Here is a 20,338-nt window from a genome sequence, read left to right on the forward strand (position 1 = left end):
TTCAACACAGCCAGCCTGCCCTTGACACAGCTGAGGAGCAGGGCCAGCCCAAGACATTTTGGCACCCGAGGCAATCCTCAAAATGGCATACCACCCGTCAGGGAAGAAGGGATGAGTGATGCTTTACATCAGGAACAAGGATGGGGAGGGAAGATCTACATTGGGAACAAGGGTGGGAGGAGACCAGCAGTGCATACTATTAGCCAAGGGGCCACTGTTGAGGTGGCACTGGGGGGATGCCAAGGAGGAGGCAGATCCAGTCTCCAAGGAGGGCACCCACAGGGGGCGAAGCATTCCTCTGAGGCCGGGTCTGCTGCCCCTGAGGATCCTGCCACATGGGTGGGCCAGCCCTGCTGATGAAGTTCACACAGAGGGAACAGACACCTCACTGCAGCAGGGGCTGGGGACAGACCAGGAACAACACCCCACAAAATAAAGAGAGGCACACATGACAGGAGGGGAGCACGGAGAAAATATGAACATATATTTCCAACCAGTATGTTCCACTCCCTCCCAAGAGTGGCTCAACCAACCTTCCCTAGCCCAATGCAACAGAGAGGATGAGCACGTTTGGACCACCAGACTTCCACCATTTAACACATCCGAAAAACACGAAACGCTCCTTTCTGTAGTAATTCCAAAGAACAGGTCCCAGGAGCAGGCAGAAAAGGGAAGAGTCTTGTTATTCAGTTGCTTGCAAAACTGGGGGTTTATCTGAAACATGGCAAGATGACTCGGGGCCGGCAGTGAGAGGGACTGTCCCTGCAAAATGCTCCACTGCTCAAGTTCTCCAGGACACCAGCGATGGAAGGCTGGCAGGCAGGCTGGCACTGATGCATGCAGAGCCCCACCAGGAGGGGGCAGCAGATTCGCCTTGAGCTCCACTGGAGCAAATGCACTATAGAGCAATCTCCGCAAGGCCTATTTTGGGAAGAAGACAGGCAGACAGGGAAATCCAGTTCAGTTTAAATTGGATGCACAAACAGGTAAGACCTTAGGGCAGGGATGGAGAACCTGGGGTCCTCCGGAGGTTGTTGGACCACAGCTCCCATCACCCTGGTCCACCCCTAGCTGCTGGGAGCTGGTGTCCAAGAGCATCTAGAGGGCTGAATTCCTGTCTTACGGTGTAGTAGGAAACAGGACAACTCTGGTATCCATTTGGCCATGGAGTAATGAATGACTGAAGAGTACTCAAATGTCTCTAGGAAAATAGGTAGAGTGGAGATCTGACATTCATTTTGCATAAAATAGTATTAGCTAAGGTGCTGATTCCAGAGCCTCCAGAAGAGAAGCAGCCGAGCACTTTCACCTCTCTTTTTTATTTCCCTCTTTAAAATGTCATCAGTCAGAATCATAGCTGCATCTGCAGGTTACAGGGAAAATGTAGCAGGATGGACACCCAAGCAAAACACGGATCCCTCTTAAAAGAATTGTTACAAGGTCTGCCCTGCTGCCACCACCCCCCTGCTTGAGCAAACAGAGGTGTGTTGGGCTCCCTCCTCATGTGGGCTCTCAGGTCTGGTGAGGGCAACTTCCCACCCACAACCCTTAAGGGATGCATTTGCCCCACAGCCAGACTGCCGGGACACAGTGTCCACTGGACAAAGAGTTTTATTGTGTTCCTTTCCCCACTGGTGCTGCTATTGCAACATCAGTTTAAAAGGCGAGGCAAGAAGAAGAAGAAGAAGAAGAAGAAGAAGAAGAAGAAGAAGAAGAAGAAGAAGAAGAAGAAGAGTTTGGATTTGATATCCCGCTTTTCACTACCCAAAGGAGTCTCAAAGCGGCTAACATTCTCCTTTCCCTTCCTCCCCCACAACAAACGCTCTGTGAGGTGAGTGGGGCTGAGAGACTTCAAAGAAGTATGACTAGCCCAAGGTCACCCAGCAGCTGCATGTGGAGGAGTGGAGACGCGAACCCAGTTCACCAGATTACGAATCTACTGCTCTTAACCACTACACCACACTGGCTCTTCATACTCTTGCCAACCGGTTCTCTACCTTTGATCCCAACACCTAGGAGTCCAGTGAAAGCGAAGGGAAAAACTAGGGTGAGGAGACCCTGAAAAAGCCCAATGCTAGTAATGAATAATCAGAGTATAAGAGATGTCCTGAGGTCCAGAATGTAATTCTGCACCTGTGTAGAGGCATTGGCTGGCTCACTTATCACTAACAAACCATGAGCTTCCCCACAGGGAATCAAAGAAACCATGATTTGTTTCATTTTCCAGCTGCTCTTGCCTTTGTCACTTGGAGAACATCTGAGCTGGGTGAGGGGCTAAACATACCATGGTTAAAAGAAAGGGTGCTGGGCTCCCATGCAATGTCAAGCCACAGTTAAAACAAACCAAGGTTCATCATCGTGGGTTGTCAGCAGTAAACAAACCGCAGTCGTGCTACTGGGCAGGGTTCACATATAATAACGAGACATAGATTAGTGTTACATGAGAATCTGGTTTTCTATTGGAACAGCACAGGAAGGACTCACATGCAAGAGTCTCTGATACTGCCTTGGGGGTAGGTGAGCTGGCCAGAGCAACTCCCCCACCTGCAGTAAAGATGGACGCTTCTCACAATGAAATTGGTTTGCAAAGGCTGCCCAATCTAGCCGTCTCAGATTGGGGTAGCACAGAGGTAGGAAAAATATGGCTTCCAGATTTCCTCTTCTCCTTCAACCCCCATCTCCTGTATGCAGCTCCAGCTGAAATCCAAAGCGGCACAGAGGCAGCTCCAAGGATTTGCTAATCAGGAGGGTGGCTCCAGAGAGATAATGGCAAACAGTCCTGCTGGGAAATTGGCTGATGTGTGCACTCCGCTTCTCTGAACCAATCCCAACAGGACTTACCGTTTCTCCTCTGGATGCAACCAGAGGGGAAACAGTGCCCTTTCTGTGCACCCTCCTGACGCACAGACTGCTGATGGAGGACTGACCCAAGACCTTCACCTTGACATGTCAAGTCCATTCATAGGATGAGTCACTCAACCAGGAGACACCAAGAGGAGGGAGGAGGCCAGGTCTGCATACACCTGCCTGTCTAGGGCCTGCAATTTAAATTGGAACACACACACCCTCAAAAAACAAACAAACAAACAAACAAACACCCAAGTGTATGCTAATTGGGCAGACCACACATTTTAGTAAGTTAGATGCAGGAAGTGCTTAGCATTAATTGAACTCACCAGGGTGGCAGGAGGGAGGGAGGAATGGAGAAGAAGAATATTTTCCCAAGCCTGCTTCCCCTGTTCAGGCTGAGCCCAATGATGCAACAGCAGAGTCCCAGCCACACACCCCTTTTATTAGGTGCTCGCTGAGCCTGGAACAGCACTGCCTGTTCCCACCTGGGGTGGGAATGTCCTCACTGCAGAGGTACTGGAGCAAAACTCTGCGGTTGCCAAGGGTGGAAGAGAGGCACGGCCATTTGGATGACCCCTTGTGGGGTCTAGCTGTTGTCCAACTGCCCTTCTACTACATGGGCAGAGCTTACTGCAAATGAATGCACAGAAATTAAGCATCCTGCGGGATGGGTCACCCTTAGACTTGGCTTAACGTTTGTGTTGCAGGGTCATTCCATGGAATGACAGTTTGAACCAAGGATGCCTGCATTCCCTCCCCCAACACATACCTTGGCATTCCTATGGGAACAGGAGCACCACATATGGAATCAGGTTCCCGGTGAAATTGGAAGCAGGGTGGGTGAATTACTCTCCCTGTACAGTTGGTGGCAAGCAGGTCCACAGACTTGCCCAAGACCTCCCACGAGAACCTGTGTCAGCCCTTCCAAACCCTCAAGGAGAACCCCGCCAAAACATATCCTCACCCAGGTTACTGGAGTCCTTGGTAGCCCAGCACAGACAGTAATGTTGCATGAGCTGTTCAAGCAGTTCCTTCTCATCCAGAAACTCAAGTGCTTCTATCCTGAAAGGAAGAAGATAGGAAGGACAGCAGTAGACACACACAGAAAGAGACCCCTACCCTCCAACCCAGCCTGGAGCGGAAGACAGCAGCAAAAGTGCTGGGTTGGGCCCTACAATATCTGGATTCAAATCCTGCAGCTCATGGGGCAGTGCTGAGCCAGACACTTTCGTACTTCACAAACCTTCTTTTCAACTGTTGTTGTTGTTGTTGTTCTTGTTGTTGTTTACTACCTAAAACAATTTTTCTTATGTTGTCAATTTTCCTTTCCACATTTTTATTGTAAGGCATCCTGCTGAGGCTTGCCTTAAATGGTGGAGCCAAAATATATCCAATAAATTTATAAGTAAAAAGAAAAGAGCAGTCAAGTACTACAACTCCCATTGGTGCAAGAGAGAGAAGGAGGAGGAGCTTACCTTCTGACATCATCTTTCGGCAAGCAATTGTAGGCTTTCATCATATCGATGGCATTTGCTGTTTCCCAGCCGTTTTGCAGGAAACGTTCCTTCTGTGAAGGAAACCCAATGAGAAGTATAAGCAGGTTCTCCATCAGGCGAGATGGAAGGAGAAGCAGGGAGGGTGCAAACCTCTGGGCCCCAGGTGCACCCACCTTTTGAATACAATTTTGCAGGAATTTAAAATATATGATGCATCTTTGAAACTAAGGCTGCAGGAACATATTCCCTTCTCCCCAGCACAGGCACAGGCACTATCCAATAGACTTAAAAAGGACCATGGTGTGGCGGCGGGGGGTGGGGGGAGGGAGGGATCTCAAACAGCGCAGCGAAACCCAGAGACAAGCATTATATATTGTGCAAAAAATGCCACCTCAGCCACTCAGAACATCTGACCTGGGAATCCAGAGATTTGCAGCCATCCACACCAACCAGGCTGCACTTCCGGCTCTGCAAGTTCTCAACCATGATCTGCCCAAATCGATCAGACATATTCACCTGGGGAGGGTACAAAAGACTGGCTGAAAGGGAGCTGGGAGAGAGGGTGCTCCTGCCTAAGAACCAGGACTGCCCCCACCTCCTATTCAGGGAGCAGGTGTGCACAGGGACTCACCCACATGCCCTCCTTTATCGCAGGAAGCACTCTAGCCCAGAAGTCTCAAATCCTTAGATCCACACACAACATTTTTTCTTACCACCATGATTTGTGCAGCTGTTAGCCTCCAGTTCCCATAGTGCCCCCTTCCTCCTGCCCTCCCCCAACAGCCATCTGCATCTGAAGGACTGCCTTATTCTGAGGGGGGCGGGAGAAGAAAAGGCAAGCACTTTTTCTAAACAAGCAAGTTGTCTTTTCCATTCTTTTGTAACTTTTTTTTTAAAAAAGCTCAATGCCTATTGTTGTAATAACCTTAGGTAAACCACTTTGTGGGGTCCACATGAAAAGCAGTACATAAATACTGCAAAGAAGCAAGCAAGCAAGCAAGCAAGCAAGCAAGAAAGAAAGAAAGAAAGAAAGAATCCCCCACCGCAAGCCCACTGCAGAAGTGTAGAGGTTGGTATCATGTGCAGAACAGGGAAATGGCCCAGGGAATTTCGACCCATTTCAGTGTTGTTGCACTCAATCAGAAGTACTTTACATCGCACTTTGTGCAGATTTTTTGAAAAAGTGCACGAGAAGTCTGTGTTACATCAGGCATTTTGTATGCACTCTTTGTGTAAAATATGCGCCTTTGAATGCATCCATCTGAACATTTACATTTTGCATGGATCTTTCTCCATAAAATATGCATTTTGGTGCACCAAAACAGCCTCACTAAATCCAGGCAATTGAAAGTTGTGATCTAATCCACAAGCAAGATGGAGGGGACATATGGAGATGTTTACGTTTTTCCAAACAAGATGCCTCAAACATACAGGTGGGGCCCATAACTCCATTTAGACCAGCCTTCCCCAAACCTGCTGCCTTCCAGCTGTTTTGCACTACAACTCCCAATAGCTCCAAGCCAATGCCGGTAAGAGTTGTAGTCTCAAACATCTGGCTGGCAAAAGTCAAAAGACTTTTTACTGTTACCAGCTGTGCCTGACAGGGTGCATAGAAGTTACAGAATGTTTTTTAAAAAAAAGTAAAGCACACATGGCAACAGGGTGGAAACCCTACAAAAATGGCTGCTTCATGAGCATCTTAACCCTGGAATGATCCCTTCTCTGAATGCTGATGGGATCTGATGGGAAAGCAGCCAGCTCCAGCGGATCAGTAGAAGCCTTTCCTTCAACTGCCACCTCCGTCTGAATTCACAGCCAAAGCTGGCGTATCAAACCTCTCATCTGCATTTCCGCCCTCACTCAGCAACCAGCAGTTTCTCCTTTTCATGTGGACTTGGCTCACAGCTCAGCTACTCCCCCCCCCCCACCTGCTCCATTCAAGCTGCCAAAGCCACAGAAAGCACAACATGATTAACGTTCCATAAAGTTACATAAGATTGCACACAATGCCAGATCCTTGAGTTTGGCCACCTCTGACTCAGCAGCTGTTTTGCTCAGCATACACATGTATACTTATATATACATACATATATATATATATTGAGCCCTGCACTTAAAAGGGACTCCACTGGTGTGTTGGGCGTGAGTGAGTGGGTCGGGACACAAAACAAATAAGTAACTGGGCAGAAACAGAATTGGTCTCCAATTGTTCTGGGGCACCAGCCTTCAGAAACTCTGCAGTCTCCCAGAGGCAAATCCTTAACCCAAACCTTTGCTGGAATGCCTGTGCTTCTGGGATGGTATCCAATGTTAGGCCTACTCTGAGTAGTCCCACTAAATTAAATTATTTCATTTATAAATTGCAGCTCGTAACACATCCCAAAGCGATTTAGAGTGGAATCAAAACATACCAAAACCTCTTCATATATAAAAACAGTCAAAGCAATTGTATACATATAAAAAACAATAGGAAAAATACACTATATATATATATAGAGAGAGAGAGAGTTTAACATCAACATGAGCATGTACGTAAAACCAATTCAAATCCAATAATGATACCAACTGGGATAAAGATCTCATTTAGAGGAATGCCTTTGGCAGATGCCTAAAACGCAATCGAGAAGACGCCTGTCTTGCTCAAGTTCCAAAGGGCAGGGGCCACCAAGCTAAAGGCTAGATTCTAACACTGTGCTCAATGGACACCTCCAGGCAGGATGGGATGTGCAGAATGCAGGGATCTGTTGTGCAGGCAGGGGCTGAGACAGCATTTGAGGTTCATTGTTTTCAGTAGGTCTACTTTGAGTGTGACTAGCATTGGATACCACCCATGTCCAAAAGCACAGAGCATCCTCTCTCTCTCTTCCACCATTCCCGCTTTCCGTGTTTCCAATGAGGGATTAGTACTCGAGGCCCTTGCCATAGTGAGGAGCGTAGGAAGACTACCACTGCTTGGGCTTACCTGCTCGTAGTTGATAAACATGGCGGTCTGGAACATGCCAGCCACCCACTTGAGGAGGTTCGCAGAATGGTCTTGGGTCATATAGATCAGGACGCATTCTGCCAACAGGAGAGTTGGCAAACTTTTAAGTCGGGGGAAGGGGAAGAAAGAGGGAGGGGAAGAGAACAAGATCAATATACATACATGGTGGATTATATATACATATAATCATAGAACTGTAGAGTTGGATGGGACCCAATCCAATCCCTTGCAATGCAGGAATTGCAACACTGTGTGTGTGTGTGTGTGTGTGTGTGTGTGTGTGTGTGTGTTTTCTCCTCTGGTATCCCAGAATTTCAAGAGCATCAGAGAAGGACAACACAGAAAGCTGTGTTTTACCAAGCCACACCACTGCTCAATCTAGCTCAATTCCAACAGCGGTTCAGACAGAAGAGGTCTTTCCCAGCCCCACCTGGGGCTGATGGGGGTTGTAATCCAAAATTTCCAGAGGGCACCAGGTTGGAGGGGAAGGCTGATCTACACCAAGCTATCCAGGGCCCTAGCAATAAGGAGGTGGAAAGCTGTTCACTCTAAAAGTGTCCAGCAAGCTGTGTGATTCAGGGGAAGGGGAAAAAGAGAGAGGTGTTTTCAGCTTGGCTCTGCTGAAGAGCCTTAACTCAGCTGTTAGAGCATCTGCTTTGCACACAGAAGGCCTCTGGTTCAATCCCCAATGACGTCTTCAGGTAAACATTAGGAAAGACTCCCTGCCTGAAACCCTGGAGAGCCACTGCCAGTCAGTGCAGAAATACTGAGCCAGATGGACCAATCCAAGTGCATAGCTCAGTTGGTTAGAGCGTGGTGCTGATAACCTTCCCTGCAAGTTCCTTTCACGTAGAAATAAAGCAAATCGGCAGAAAGGGGTCTCTGCCTTCTGATCAGCTGTTAAGAACATGGTGAAGCAGCAGTAGGAGGAAGGGGTCAGCTCAGCTCCCTCTCCTCTCTCCATTAGCCCAGCAAGCCAGAAACTGCCCACCCACCACTCCATCAGCATGACTCAAACCAATGAGTAATCTCTTTGCTTGCAGGGCTGCTTTCAGATACTGACAGCAACAGGCAAAACCAACTGCTAGTAGCCAAAGGAATTCTATATGGAGGTTGGGTGGGCAGGTGGGGGAGAAAAGAGAGGGATGAAAGGTGTGGGAAACCAGGAAGAATGTAAGGGCTCTGCTGGATCAGGCCAAAGGGGGTCCAGATAATCCAGCATTCTGTTCTCACAGTGGCCAACCAGATGCCCCAAAGCGAAACCCTCATGCAGGCCCTGAGCTCAAGAGCAACTCTCCCCTCCTGCGATTTCCAGCAACTGGTATTCAGAAGCATTGCTGCCTCCTGCTGTGGAGGCAGAGCACAGGGTACCCTGCGTGAAATGTAGCTCCACACTGCTTGTGTTGCCTACAGACACATTTCTGCTCAGTCTGTGCACCACAATGATCTGGAAATCCTATCTCTGTTCACCTCCTGAGGTCCACAGAGAAGCCCAAACCACGAACAGGCATTTTTTAAGTTGAGGGCACATCCCTCTAGCAGAAAGGAGAGGGGGGTGGAGAAGAGAGGATTTGATTCACCTCTCAGCCTTATGGGAGGGCAACTTCTAGCAGAATCTAAAACAGAAATCAGAGGCTGGAAAATAGCCTCTGCAGATATATGCATGCCTTGCTAGGATTGCAACTGAGCAAATAGTCATTGGACCAAAGAAATGCAGTCAGAGCAACCTGACCCCAGGATAATGTAACCGCACGCATTCCAGCAGACACAATCAGTAGCCTGGAAAACGTAAATCACCTGGATCAGGACAGCCAGGCTCCTTTAAGTCTCAAAACTGAAGCAAACATGTCCTGCTTGACTCTGCAGTAAAACTCAATGCTGCATTGCAGCCTTTGGCAACCTGGTGCCCTCCAGATGTTTTGGATCACGACTCCCAGCAGCACGCCTGTGCTGGCTGGGGCTGCTGAGAGCTGTAGTCTAGAACATTGGGGGGGGGGCAAGGTTGGCAAAGGCTGCTGCACAGAAACGATTTTCTTACACTCTGTGTATTTGAACAACATCCACAGCTTTTAAAAACCAGGCTGAATCACCAGTGTTAGAAACTGAGATATGAAAGCTAGGCGCTAAATGGCACCTTAAACCTAGGTTATGGGCCCAACAACAGAATGTCTAAGCACACCTTTTTCTTATAACAAGAATACAAAGCTGAAAATGAATGAACTGCAGGTAAAATATTATGTTCATTTTTCACATGGTCTAGTCCTTCCCCTGCCCCACCCACCTAATATTCTTAAGAGGGTCTCTTCTCCAGTCTTCAGAGAGTAGCTGGAAGAGGGGAGACAGAAAAAGGTCCTCCTTTCCTTCCACTCTGCAGTTTTAATCTGAAATCTAAGGTGCAGTACTGCACCCAGAGCTCAGAAACCGCTCGCGCTAATGAAATTCCCTGTCACAAAATGCGCCTAGAACAATGGGAGTTTTGAACACTGTGAATTGCTACCTCCTAGGCAGCACATTACCCAGAACGTTCCCAGAAGCCTTTGCACTCCAGTCTTACTATGGATCCATGTTGCATTTCTTCAGCTTTTCCTCTAGTTTGGACAGCTCTCGGAGATCTGCACCGACAATGGCGTAGCGGCTGGAGTCCAGGCTATGAGCATCTGTAGAGGAAGCAGCCGTTAAAGCCCTTTCATTTATCACTATATGCCCAAGGCGAGCAAAAAATGAAATGAAATGAAAATCACATTTAGGTGACCAGCGAGAGGAACTTTGCAGATGTTGCTGCTTTCTCTTCCTCCGAGGCTACAAATGCCTACATTAGGGAACTGTTTTAATTGTTGTGCTGTTTTAATGGGCTTGTTTTACTGCACATTTTAACTGTCAATGTTTAATGTTCTGACAGGATGGTTTTTAAATTTTGTGTATTTATAAGTGTTGGAACGGCAAGTAAGTGGGACATAAAATAGATGATGATGTTAATAATACAAGCCAGCTAAAATTTGTGGACTAGTATTTAAAAGGCTGACTTAAATGCTCTCATTTCTCCAAACCCAACACATCAAAGCTGTAGCATTTTTAAAGATTTGGGGGATTTTACAGCCATGACATGGCACTAAATTGCGTTCATAAAAGCAAATGTCATTGACAGCTGAAAAATATTATCTGGTGATGGGATTTAAAAAGAGATTGGGAAAAAACACATCTCATCCAGAGGGATGAGTAGTGCTATTTTCCAAGGATACCAAGGCTGGCAAATTTCAAGTTCTTAGGAACCTGGATGTACCTGGAATTCTCCCATTCTTGCCTCACACCAGCCTTCTCCAACATGGTGCCCTCCAAATGTGGCTAAACCACAACTCCTACCAGACCCAGCAAGCATGGTCAATGGCTAGGGATGATGGGAGTTGCAGTTCATCAACATTTGGAGATCCAGAGGCTCCCCAAACCTTTTCTATGGCACAACTGATAGACACTTCTCAACCATTCGTTATCCACCCAGTTAAACATTTAAAAGCACACACTAATACAATAATCTACCAAAAGCCCGCCAGCAAAAAACCGCCTTCCAAAGAGGACCAGGCATCAATGCTCTCCAGATGCTGCTGGACTCCAACTCCCATTAGTCCCTGCCAGTATGGCCAACAGCTAGGCATGATGGGATTTGGAGTCAACTGATGTCTGGAGAGACATGGGTTCTTCATCCCTGCTCAAGGGGAAGCAGCTCCCTTGAGGAATTTCCAGCAAAGCAAGCAGAAAATTCACATCTTCATTCTTTCCTTCAGTTAGATATTGAGATGTTGTCAAACTGCTGGAAAGCTTGCTTTCAGAGTAAAAAAACCAACAACCTTCCTTGCGAGAGGAAAGCTTGCTCCTTGAGAGTCCATAATCTAGACTGGTGCTGTGCTTGATGAAGCAAGAAGACTGCCCTGGAACCAGGAAGCAACCAAACCATTTGGGGCTCACGGAGCAGAAAGATGTGGCAGGGCAGAAAAGGTGTCGGAGGAGATTTCGTCAGCTGAAGCAGGAGAGAACAAAGCACCCGTGGCAAGAGAGGCAACACAGTCGAGGCGACTGGAGGTTTTTAAACAGAAGTTGGATTGCCATCTGTTAGGGGTTTTTTTCACTGTGATTTCTGCATTACACGGGGCTGGACTAGAATAACCTTAGGGATCCCTTCCAAGTCTACTACTATAAGATTCTATACAAGCTTTTCCCCAAACTACCAGCTCAAACCTGAAACTAGGTTTCTGAAACTCTATGATTCTATGATTGGCAAAACATTCCTGAAGAGGCTAGGGAATACCATTTGGGGTTTCTGTAAGATGAAATGGCAAGTTCCTCATCAGAGCAGGAAAGGAGAGGAAGTCTGGCTATCAAGCCTGGGCATTTGGGGAAGGGCGGGGTGGAGAACATTTCCCAGTTTAAAATTTCCGGCGGAAAATTTCCCGCTTCATTACTAACAATGAAAGGATATTGATTGCAAATACTATAAAATATTGGAGAAATCTGGCAGTGTCCAAGTCCCCTAGTCTCCAGTGGTGGCAATAACCCCAGCAAGGCAAAATTGGGGAGGGGGGGGCAGTATGAGCACAGAACAAGATCCTAAGATGGTGATATGATAGCCATCTTCAAATAACTGAAGAGCTAGCAGATGGAAGATGGAGCAAGCTTGTTTTCTGCTGCTCCAGAGGGTAGGACCCAAACCAACAGATTCAAATTACAAGAAAGGAGATTAAGACAAAACATGAGGAAGAACTTTCCAATGGGAAAAGCTGTTTGACAGCGGAACAGACTACCTGGGAATGTGGTGGACTCTCCTTCATGGGAGGTTTTTAAACAGAGGTTGGGTGGCCACCTGCCAGGGATTTTAAAGCTGTGATTCCTGCATTACAACTCCCTTCCAACTCTACATTTCTATAAGAGCTTACCCCAAAACTACCCGTTCGATTCTGAAACTAGGTTTGTTGTTAGAGGGATGCTCTTTCAGAGTTATGCCTCTAATGTCTGAAACCTCCCTCCGATCTCCTCCTGCCATGCATCACCACTGGCCTGTTTGTTTGTTTGTTTTAATAATCTTTAATAATCTTTATTTGGTTTCAATAATGTACAAACACACATACCAGCACACAATCAAACAATGAAAACAATGAAAACTGGCCAGGTTTTTTTAGCCGTTAATTCTTGGACTCATTTGCCCGAGAAGCCGAAACAAGATAAAGCAGCCTTAGCAACTAACGGACAATGCTGTCAAGGGCAGCACAGATCTATTGGGCAACACCCAACGAAGCGTGCGGAGGAAGGCTCCTGCCATCAACGGAGGCGGAGGAAGGTAACGGCTGTCATTCCTGAAAGGCTTTCCTTTCCTAGGCAGCAAAAGAACAAGCAAGCAGCAGAGAATTATAAGCTCAATGTCAACCCACTGTGCAGCAGCTGTGAAAAATAAAGCAAATTCCATGCTACGGATCATTAGGAAAGGAACTGAAAATAAAACTGCCAGTGTTTGTGATGCTCTTAAAGAAATCCATGGCATGGCTGCGTTTGGAATATTGGGTACAGTTCTGGCCACCTCACCTCAAAAATAATACTGTAGAGTTAGAAAAGTGCAACCAAAATGATCAAGGGGATGGAGCAACTTGGCTGTTAAGAAAACTTGCAGTATTTGGGACTTTTCAGTTTAGAGAAAAGGCAAATAAAAGGCGACGTGGCAGAAGTTTAAAAAGTGATGTATGGCATGGAGAAAGCGCATGGAGAAACGTTTCTCTACCTCTCTAATAACACTGGCACTGAATGTTGGAAGACGCAGGACAAGAGACGTCACTTCTTCATGCAGCACAATTAAACTATGGAACTCACTGCCACAGGAGGCAGTGATGGCCACCAACCTAGATGGCTTTAAAAGAAGATTAGACAAATTCATGGAGGGAAGGCTGTCAGTGGCTATTCGCCATGATGGCTCTGCTCTGCTCCCACAGCCGGAAGCAGTAATGTTTCTGAATACCTGTTCCCAGTGGGGAAAAAGGAAGGGTGGAAAGAGCACTCTTGTGCCCCAATCCTGCTTGTGGATTTCCCACAGGCATCTTGTCAGGCCACTGTGGAAATAGGATGCTGCACTAGATGGGCCACTGGCATGATCCAGTAGAGCTCTTACATTCTTAAACTGTTAGGAATGCGGGGGGAGAGGAGAGACAGGAAGTCCCAACAGAACCCTAACATTCCTCGTCAAGAGTGTGCCAGTACCTTTCAGCAAGGGGCAAAGAGCAGTTATTTCACAGGCTGATTCAAGGAGCAGCAAATATGGGTTGGTAAGAAAGCTTGGCAAAGAAAAGGTTAAATGCAATACAAGTGCATTTTGTGAAACGTTGAGAAGGTGCCCACATAGCAGAATAGAGTGAGGAGGTGGTAGTGGCTTTAGAAATGCCACCTTGCTTTACCGATGGATTTTTAAGATGACTCACCCATTAGAAGAGACTCCCCTGAATGGCTTTCCATAATTGGTTTTGACAAGGGAGGTTTTGATCTGTGGGAGAGAAGGACAAAAAAAAAGGAAAAGAAGGAAAAGGAGTCAGTGAGTCGTTGCTGGTGGAAGCTGCACAGAGAGGGAGGCCGTGTGTGCCCCCTGCTGGAAAGAGATCACTAGGCCTGACTGCTGCAGAGCCCAGTCTCTTGTGTGTTCGCACCATCTGGGCAGTAAGATGCATTGTTCCATCTAGCTCAGTACTGTCCACACTGACTGGCAGCAGCTCTCCAGGGTGTCAGAAAAGATTCTCTCCCAGGCCTCCCTGGAGATAGCAGGGACTGAACTTGGGGCCTTCTGAATGCAAAGCAGATGCTCCAACCATTGACTCACAATCCTTCCCCTACTGGAGGGAAGAAGGGAAGAAAGGTCCATTCAGGGGGGTGCTGTCCAGGAAAGGGTAGGCAAACAGCGATTGGCTCCTGGACACACCGAGACATTTCCCTTCTCATATTGCAAAAATACATCCCCTTGTTTTCCGCATTGCAGGGGACTGAACTAGATGATCCTTTGGTTCCCCCTTCGAACTCGACAATTCTATGATTCTGTGTGAACCTGTGTGTGTGTGAAACTGACAAGGAGCAGTTCTCAGACAGCACAACATCCGGCGAGCCCTTTCCACAAGTTCGTTTCAGATACTTTGCTTAAAGTGAAGACTTGGGTCTACTGCATCTTGTTCCCCACAGTGCAGCCAATGTTCAAGACAATGCATGATCCCCTCTTTACTAGGCAAGACTAACATAGCTGTCTACTTTTCCCTTTTTTAAGGGAAATTCCCTTATTCTGAATAGGATTCCTCGCAAGAAAAGGAAAAAGTTGACAGCTATGGACTAAGGGTCCTTTCACAAGCTATAGACCACCACAGCAGACCTGCTAAGAACCTAACATTTGGTACAGGAGCCATTTCACTTAAGTGAGTAAGTGAGTCTAACATTCTAACATTTATACTCAAATTTACAATCCTGTACCAGGCTTTCAAAGCACCTCACAACAATATTAGGATTAAAAATACACACTGCAGAGAGCTATAGTTGGCTGATACTAATAACTATACTTACAGGGGGTTGGACTAGATGACCCTTTGGAGCTCTTCCAACCCTACAATTCTATGATTCTATAACATCAATAAGTGAGTACACAGTTGCAAGTCAGTAACATGTGAACTTGCCCAACCAACTGGCAAACTGTAACACGTTTGTTTGGGTCCCACGCCCCAATAAAGCTTTTTGCAACTTGTGAAGCTACCGCTGCACTACAGAAATAATTGACCCAGAAAAAAGAAACTTACAAAGAATAATTAAGACTGCAATCCTGTAACTGGGGAGTAAGTAAAATCAATGAAGTCTGAGTAGACATGCCTGGATAGGATAGTGCTTCAAGAGTGAAACTGACAGGAATCCTTTTAAACAGAGAAAATCTGAATCTGACCTAAACCTTACAAGCTTTGTGCATGTATTTATACAGAATGTTGCACCCTGTAGGAGCTGCAACTTTGCCCCAAGACCCTACAACCAAACACGCAGGGTAATAGACCCACTGAAACGAATGAACCTAAGCTAGACATGTCCATTAACTTCAATGGGTCTGCTCTGTGCAGGACTAATACTCTTCGAAAGCAAAGACTTGATATTTTTCAGAACTATATTTGCATGCCAAAGTAATCTCAGCCCTTCACAGTTGCACAGTCACATACATTTTTTTCATCCTTGCCCCCCTTCTAATAGGCAAGACCATGTGACAATTTAACCTGGCCTTTGAAATCCGAGAATACATATTTTAGGACTTACCCTATTCTCTTGACTATATTTAACCAATTTTAATACTGTTATTTTAAATTATTGTAACCGACCCTGGGACTTCATGGTGAAGGGTAGGTAAAAAACCTAAAATGATAACGATTGTTATTTTTTGGAGGGGGGCACTGACACTTCTTGACTAGTAAGAGTTGGCCCCAACTTTTCTTCTCAAAACCGAAAAACATGTTCATCTCAGTCAAGCTGAAATAGAGCACACACCCAGGCACTTACTTGATGTTGTGGATTTTCCTTGTGACTATAGATGGGAAGTCAACTTCAAAATATTTTATTGGAAGCAGATTCTCATCCTGAAAGGGATTGGGGGGGGGGGGAGAAGCCAGGCGTTCAGCTCATGAAGAGGCACAAAATTCAGCTCCTCAGTTATGTCCCAGGTCAGTAGTTTTCAAGTTGTCTACTTTTTAGAAACCCTTTCCACACTGACACACTGAGGAAGCTTTGTGTATGTTCTAGAGCAGCATTGCCCAACCCAGTGTTCTGCAGGTGTTTTAGACCACAACTTCCATCAGCTGCAGCACCACAGCTATGTGTTGGACTACAGTTCTCATTTGCACCAACCAGAATGCCTACTTTGGACTACAAATCCCATCACCCCCCAGCAAGCAAGCAGGGCCACATTTTGGACTGTAGCTCCCATCAGATGGGATTACAGTCAATTATTATTATTATTATTATTATTATTATTATTATTATTATTATTATTATTATTATTATTTCTACCCCGCCCACCTGGCGGGGTTTCCCCAACCACTCTGCTGGAAAAGCATCAGGACACCATCTTGTTAGGGGAAACTGAGTTAGACTTCTCCGTCATGCATGGTGCAAGCCCAGCCTTTTAGCCTTGAGATTCCCCCCATAGGAACCAAACTCACCTGGAGCTACAAATGCAGGGGAGAAGAGCAACGACGAGTGGACAGGCCCCATTAATAACACTGAGGAACCAGACTGAAATACACTGCCCTGGGTTGTTTTACTAGATATAGATTACCGTAATAAAAGCCCAGAAACAAAAATACTTTTGTAAGTGACCGCTAGAGGCTCCCCTGGAGCTATAAAAGTCCTCCTTTGCACTTCCGTTAACAATGCATAATTTCTCACCTTTAATTTCCAGAACAGAGTGTCCATGCCAGCCCCCAGGTTGATAATTTGGCAGTTGCATTCCGTCTTCTGCAAGAAAGCCTTAAGTAAGAGGCCAACGCCCTGGACACGGGCATAATACCCTAACAGAAAAACAGTACTGTAAGAATCAGACAATGCTAACCAAGAGCTGAAAGAGTATCTTCGTCAATTCTGAGTACATCTTGCAAAATGTTGTCATAGCTGTAAGAAAATAACAACACCTGCCCTGGTCAAACAAGACACGTTGGTCCAACAAACAGTCTTAGCAGTGAGTCCTGGCAGATCTGCTCCCTGCCTTACAGGCTTTTTCCATCTAGCCTCGGAGGGCAGGACCCTGACTACAGCTGCAAAAGTTGACGCTGCTGAACAGACTCTTGGCCTGGTGTGTTGTTTAGGGTGTTTTATTTGGGGTGTGTTTGTTGCTGTTGCTTTTCTGTATCTTTATTTTATATCTTGTTTTGATTTATGCAGAAATTGTTCAGTTTGGTTGTCCATTATTTGTTGTTTATTACTGCTTTTGTTATGTTTTAGTTATGCATATTGTTTTCATGTTGTAAGCCATCTTGAGTATGGTTTGAATTGTGGAAAGGCAGCATACAAATAGAGTATGTATGTATGTGGCTCATGGATCCCACGTTGGACTCATACTTGCATACAAACTTACCACGGCTGATTTCAGGCGCCTTCCTTTCTTTTGGCAGCCTCACAAAATAATCAAGGTAAGGATCCTTCCAGTAGCCAACGTTTACTGCATATCTGCCCAAGGGAAAGAGAAAGGCCTTAACAAGGCTGGAATCCATGGTCAGTCAAAAACATAATTCTAGAGGATGTAGAATTTGATCTAATCTATGAAGGGGATTCTTTTGTTCTTATTACTTTATTGAAAGCATTTTAATTCCTCTCTTTAGTCATTAAAAAAAAACCTCCCAGAGCAGCTTATAAATGTCATTGATGTGGTTACAATGGATCAACTGCTAGCCAGGATGGCTGTGCTCTGCCTCCACTGCAGCAATGCTTCTGAACACCAGTTGCTGAAAACCACAGGAGAGGTGAGCACAGTTGGGCCTGAGTGCTGCTTGTGGACTTCTTCCCAATGCAGCATCTGGTTGGCCACTGTCAGAACAGGATGCTGGACTAGATGAGCCCCCTTTGGCCTGATCCAACAGGCTCATCTTATGTTCTTATAATTTAAGAATGCACAGTGTGAAGATGCAGGGCAATGCCTTATATACCAAGTCAACCCATTGGTCCTACTGAATCAGTAATATCTACACTGACTGGCAGCGACTCTGCAGGGTTGCAGACCAGAGTTTCTACCAGCCCTATGTGGAAATGCTGTCAGGGCTGGATTTAGGTTTGATGAGGCCCTACGCTACTGAAGGTAATGGGGCCCTTTATATGTCCAGCTATCCTTTGTCAACAACAAATTGACAGTTTTTTGTGTTGAAAATATGCTATATGGTAATTTATGGACCTAATAGGTATCTAAAGCCATTTCAATGTTGCCATGCAACCGGTCCATGCAGAATGTAGGCACCCTATATACAGAAATGAGCAAACCAGTGATATTTTAGGGAGCAGGCTAGCAGGCGGGGCCCATTATTTACATCATAGGAGCCTACACAACACTGTTGCTGTATGTGGGTTTTATTCTATTTGAATTTTATCTTATATTTTGGAAATGTACATCCAGTTTTTTTTCCTTTAATTTTTTTTTGGGGGGGGCAAGAGAGTGGGGCCCTAAGCTATACCTTGTTTAGCTTATACAGTGGTACCTTGGTTTACAAACTTAATCCGTTTCAGAAGTCTGTACTTAAACCGAAACCGTTCTTAAACCGAGGCGCGCCTTCTCTAATGAGGCCTCCCGCCACCGGTGCCCTTCCACCATTCGGATTCTGTTCTTAGACCAAGGTAAAGTTTGCAAACCAGGACACTACTTCCGGTTTTGCAGAGTTCATAAACCGAATCATTCGTAAACAGGACTGTTCTTAAACCGAGGTGCCACTGTACGTAAATCCGGAACTGGATGCCGTCATTGGAGATTGAACTTGGGACCTTCTGCATGCAAAGCAGATGTTCTGCCTCAGAGCAACAGTTCTCCATACCAAGCAATCTCTTTTTTCACTCATACACATACCTCTTATTTTGCCTAACGCTCCTAGGCAGATGAAGAGCCCCTACTAATGATAACAATACAATAAGCCCGGGGAGGTGCCCTTCTTCTGCAACGAGATAGCGAAGAGCATCCCCAGGGGTGACGTCATGGGCCTGGGTCCCCCTTTGCCCCGCCCCTTTCCCATGAGGTGGGAGGGTCTTTGAAAGGAGTGGGCGCGGCTCCCGAGGCTCCTCCCTTGCTCGCTCACCGCTTGCAGAGGGAGGCGTCGTCGCAGGTGCCCCTTACGGCCTCGTCGCAGATTTCCACGTCCCGGGAAGTGCCCGCCATCGCCTGCCGGGAAAGCAAGGTGGGATCAGGTCAAGAGAGAAGAAGAGCACGAGCTGCCCATGCCTGGGCCGCTGCCACCGCTGCACCCCTCACAGCACAGCTTCCTCACCTGCCAGCAACGGCCATGCACATTGGCCCACGCCTGCGCGGTTTCTATTGGTCGACGGAGAAGGGTCAAGGTTTCTTGCCCACCCCCTTATCGCCGCTGCACTTTCCATTGGGCAGAGGCTTTGTCAGTTCCACGCCGAAACCAATCAAGGTTGGGGTGTGCCGCCGGGAGGGTCGCAGGACTTGCCGGGAAATGTAGTCTCTCGCTAAGTGTTTTGACAGCTCCACGGTGGATTCAGCCAATGGGGACAGACGCTAGATACTGTGGGAATTGTAGTCTCTCGCGATCCGGGGCTAGTCAATATGCAAAAATGTAAAAAGACACCAGGTGCTAATCACACTTTAACCGACTTGGCTTGGCAATGTTCCCCCGGGCTGAGGAGGCCGTGGAGCCTGGTTGCTCAGAATGCCAGCATATTCTCTATATATTTAACTGCAGTTTCTGTGCTTGGACGTATTTAGGTGATGAAGCTTCCTGGGCCAGTAGTGTTATCTCTGAGCCTATCCTACCGCACAGGGTGGTCGTGAAGAATAAATGGGGTGGAGAACATACGAAGACTCTTTCAATGCTGGATCAGGCTAATGACCAATCTAGTATTACTATTAGTCCAGCTTTCTGTTCTCATAGTCTCCAGATTTCCAAATGTGAACCCCCAAAGCAGGACCTGAGAACAACAACAGCTCTCCTCACTTGTGATTCCCAGCAACTGGCACTGAGAAGTGAGTTCTAACAATTTGACCATGTGAAGGACTTTCTCTTATTTGTCCCGAATCTTCCAATATTCAGTTTCACTGGATGACCCAAACCGGCAGAAGGAGAAAAACTTCTCTCTGTCCACCTCCACACATCTCGCATGGAAAAAGTTAGGTGTCAATGTAAAAACGTGCCATTTATTCAGTCTGATAAGCTTTTGGCACCAACCTACTTTTTCACCCAACCTTTAGGTTGAATCTGTGCCACTGCTCTTCACGAAAATAACTACTTGGTTCCCACCCACTTTATTTGTTACTGAT

At 46.5% G+C, this 20,338-nt stretch overlaps 1 protein-coding gene across 1 annotated transcript; it reads right to left on the minus strand.

Moving 5' to 3' along the window:
- Positions 1–469: 469 nt before the first annotated feature.
- On the minus strand, positions 470–19,351 carry LCMT1 (leucine carboxyl methyltransferase 1). Its single transcript, XM_033167002.1, has 11 exons — positions 19,137–19,351; positions 17,438–17,529; positions 16,753–16,874; positions 15,868–15,944; positions 13,782–13,843; positions 9,884–9,986; positions 7,309–7,429; positions 4,761–4,862; positions 4,326–4,417; positions 3,815–3,912; positions 470–921 (listed from the first exon to the last, which is right to left on the minus strand). The coding sequence occupies exons 1-11, from the start codon at positions 19,214–19,216 to the stop codon at positions 899–901; spliced, it is 972 nt and encodes a 323-aa protein (XP_033022893.1). The 5' UTR covers positions 19,217–19,351; the 3' UTR covers positions 470–898.
- Positions 19,352–20,338: the final 987 nt, after the last annotated feature.

Source organism: Lacerta agilis, chromosome 13 (assembly GCF_009819535.1).
Source record: "Lacerta agilis isolate rLacAgi1 chromosome 13, rLacAgi1.pri, whole genome shotgun sequence".
Lineage (NCBI taxonomy): Eukaryota > Metazoa > Chordata > Lepidosauria > Squamata > Lacertidae > Lacerta > Lacerta agilis.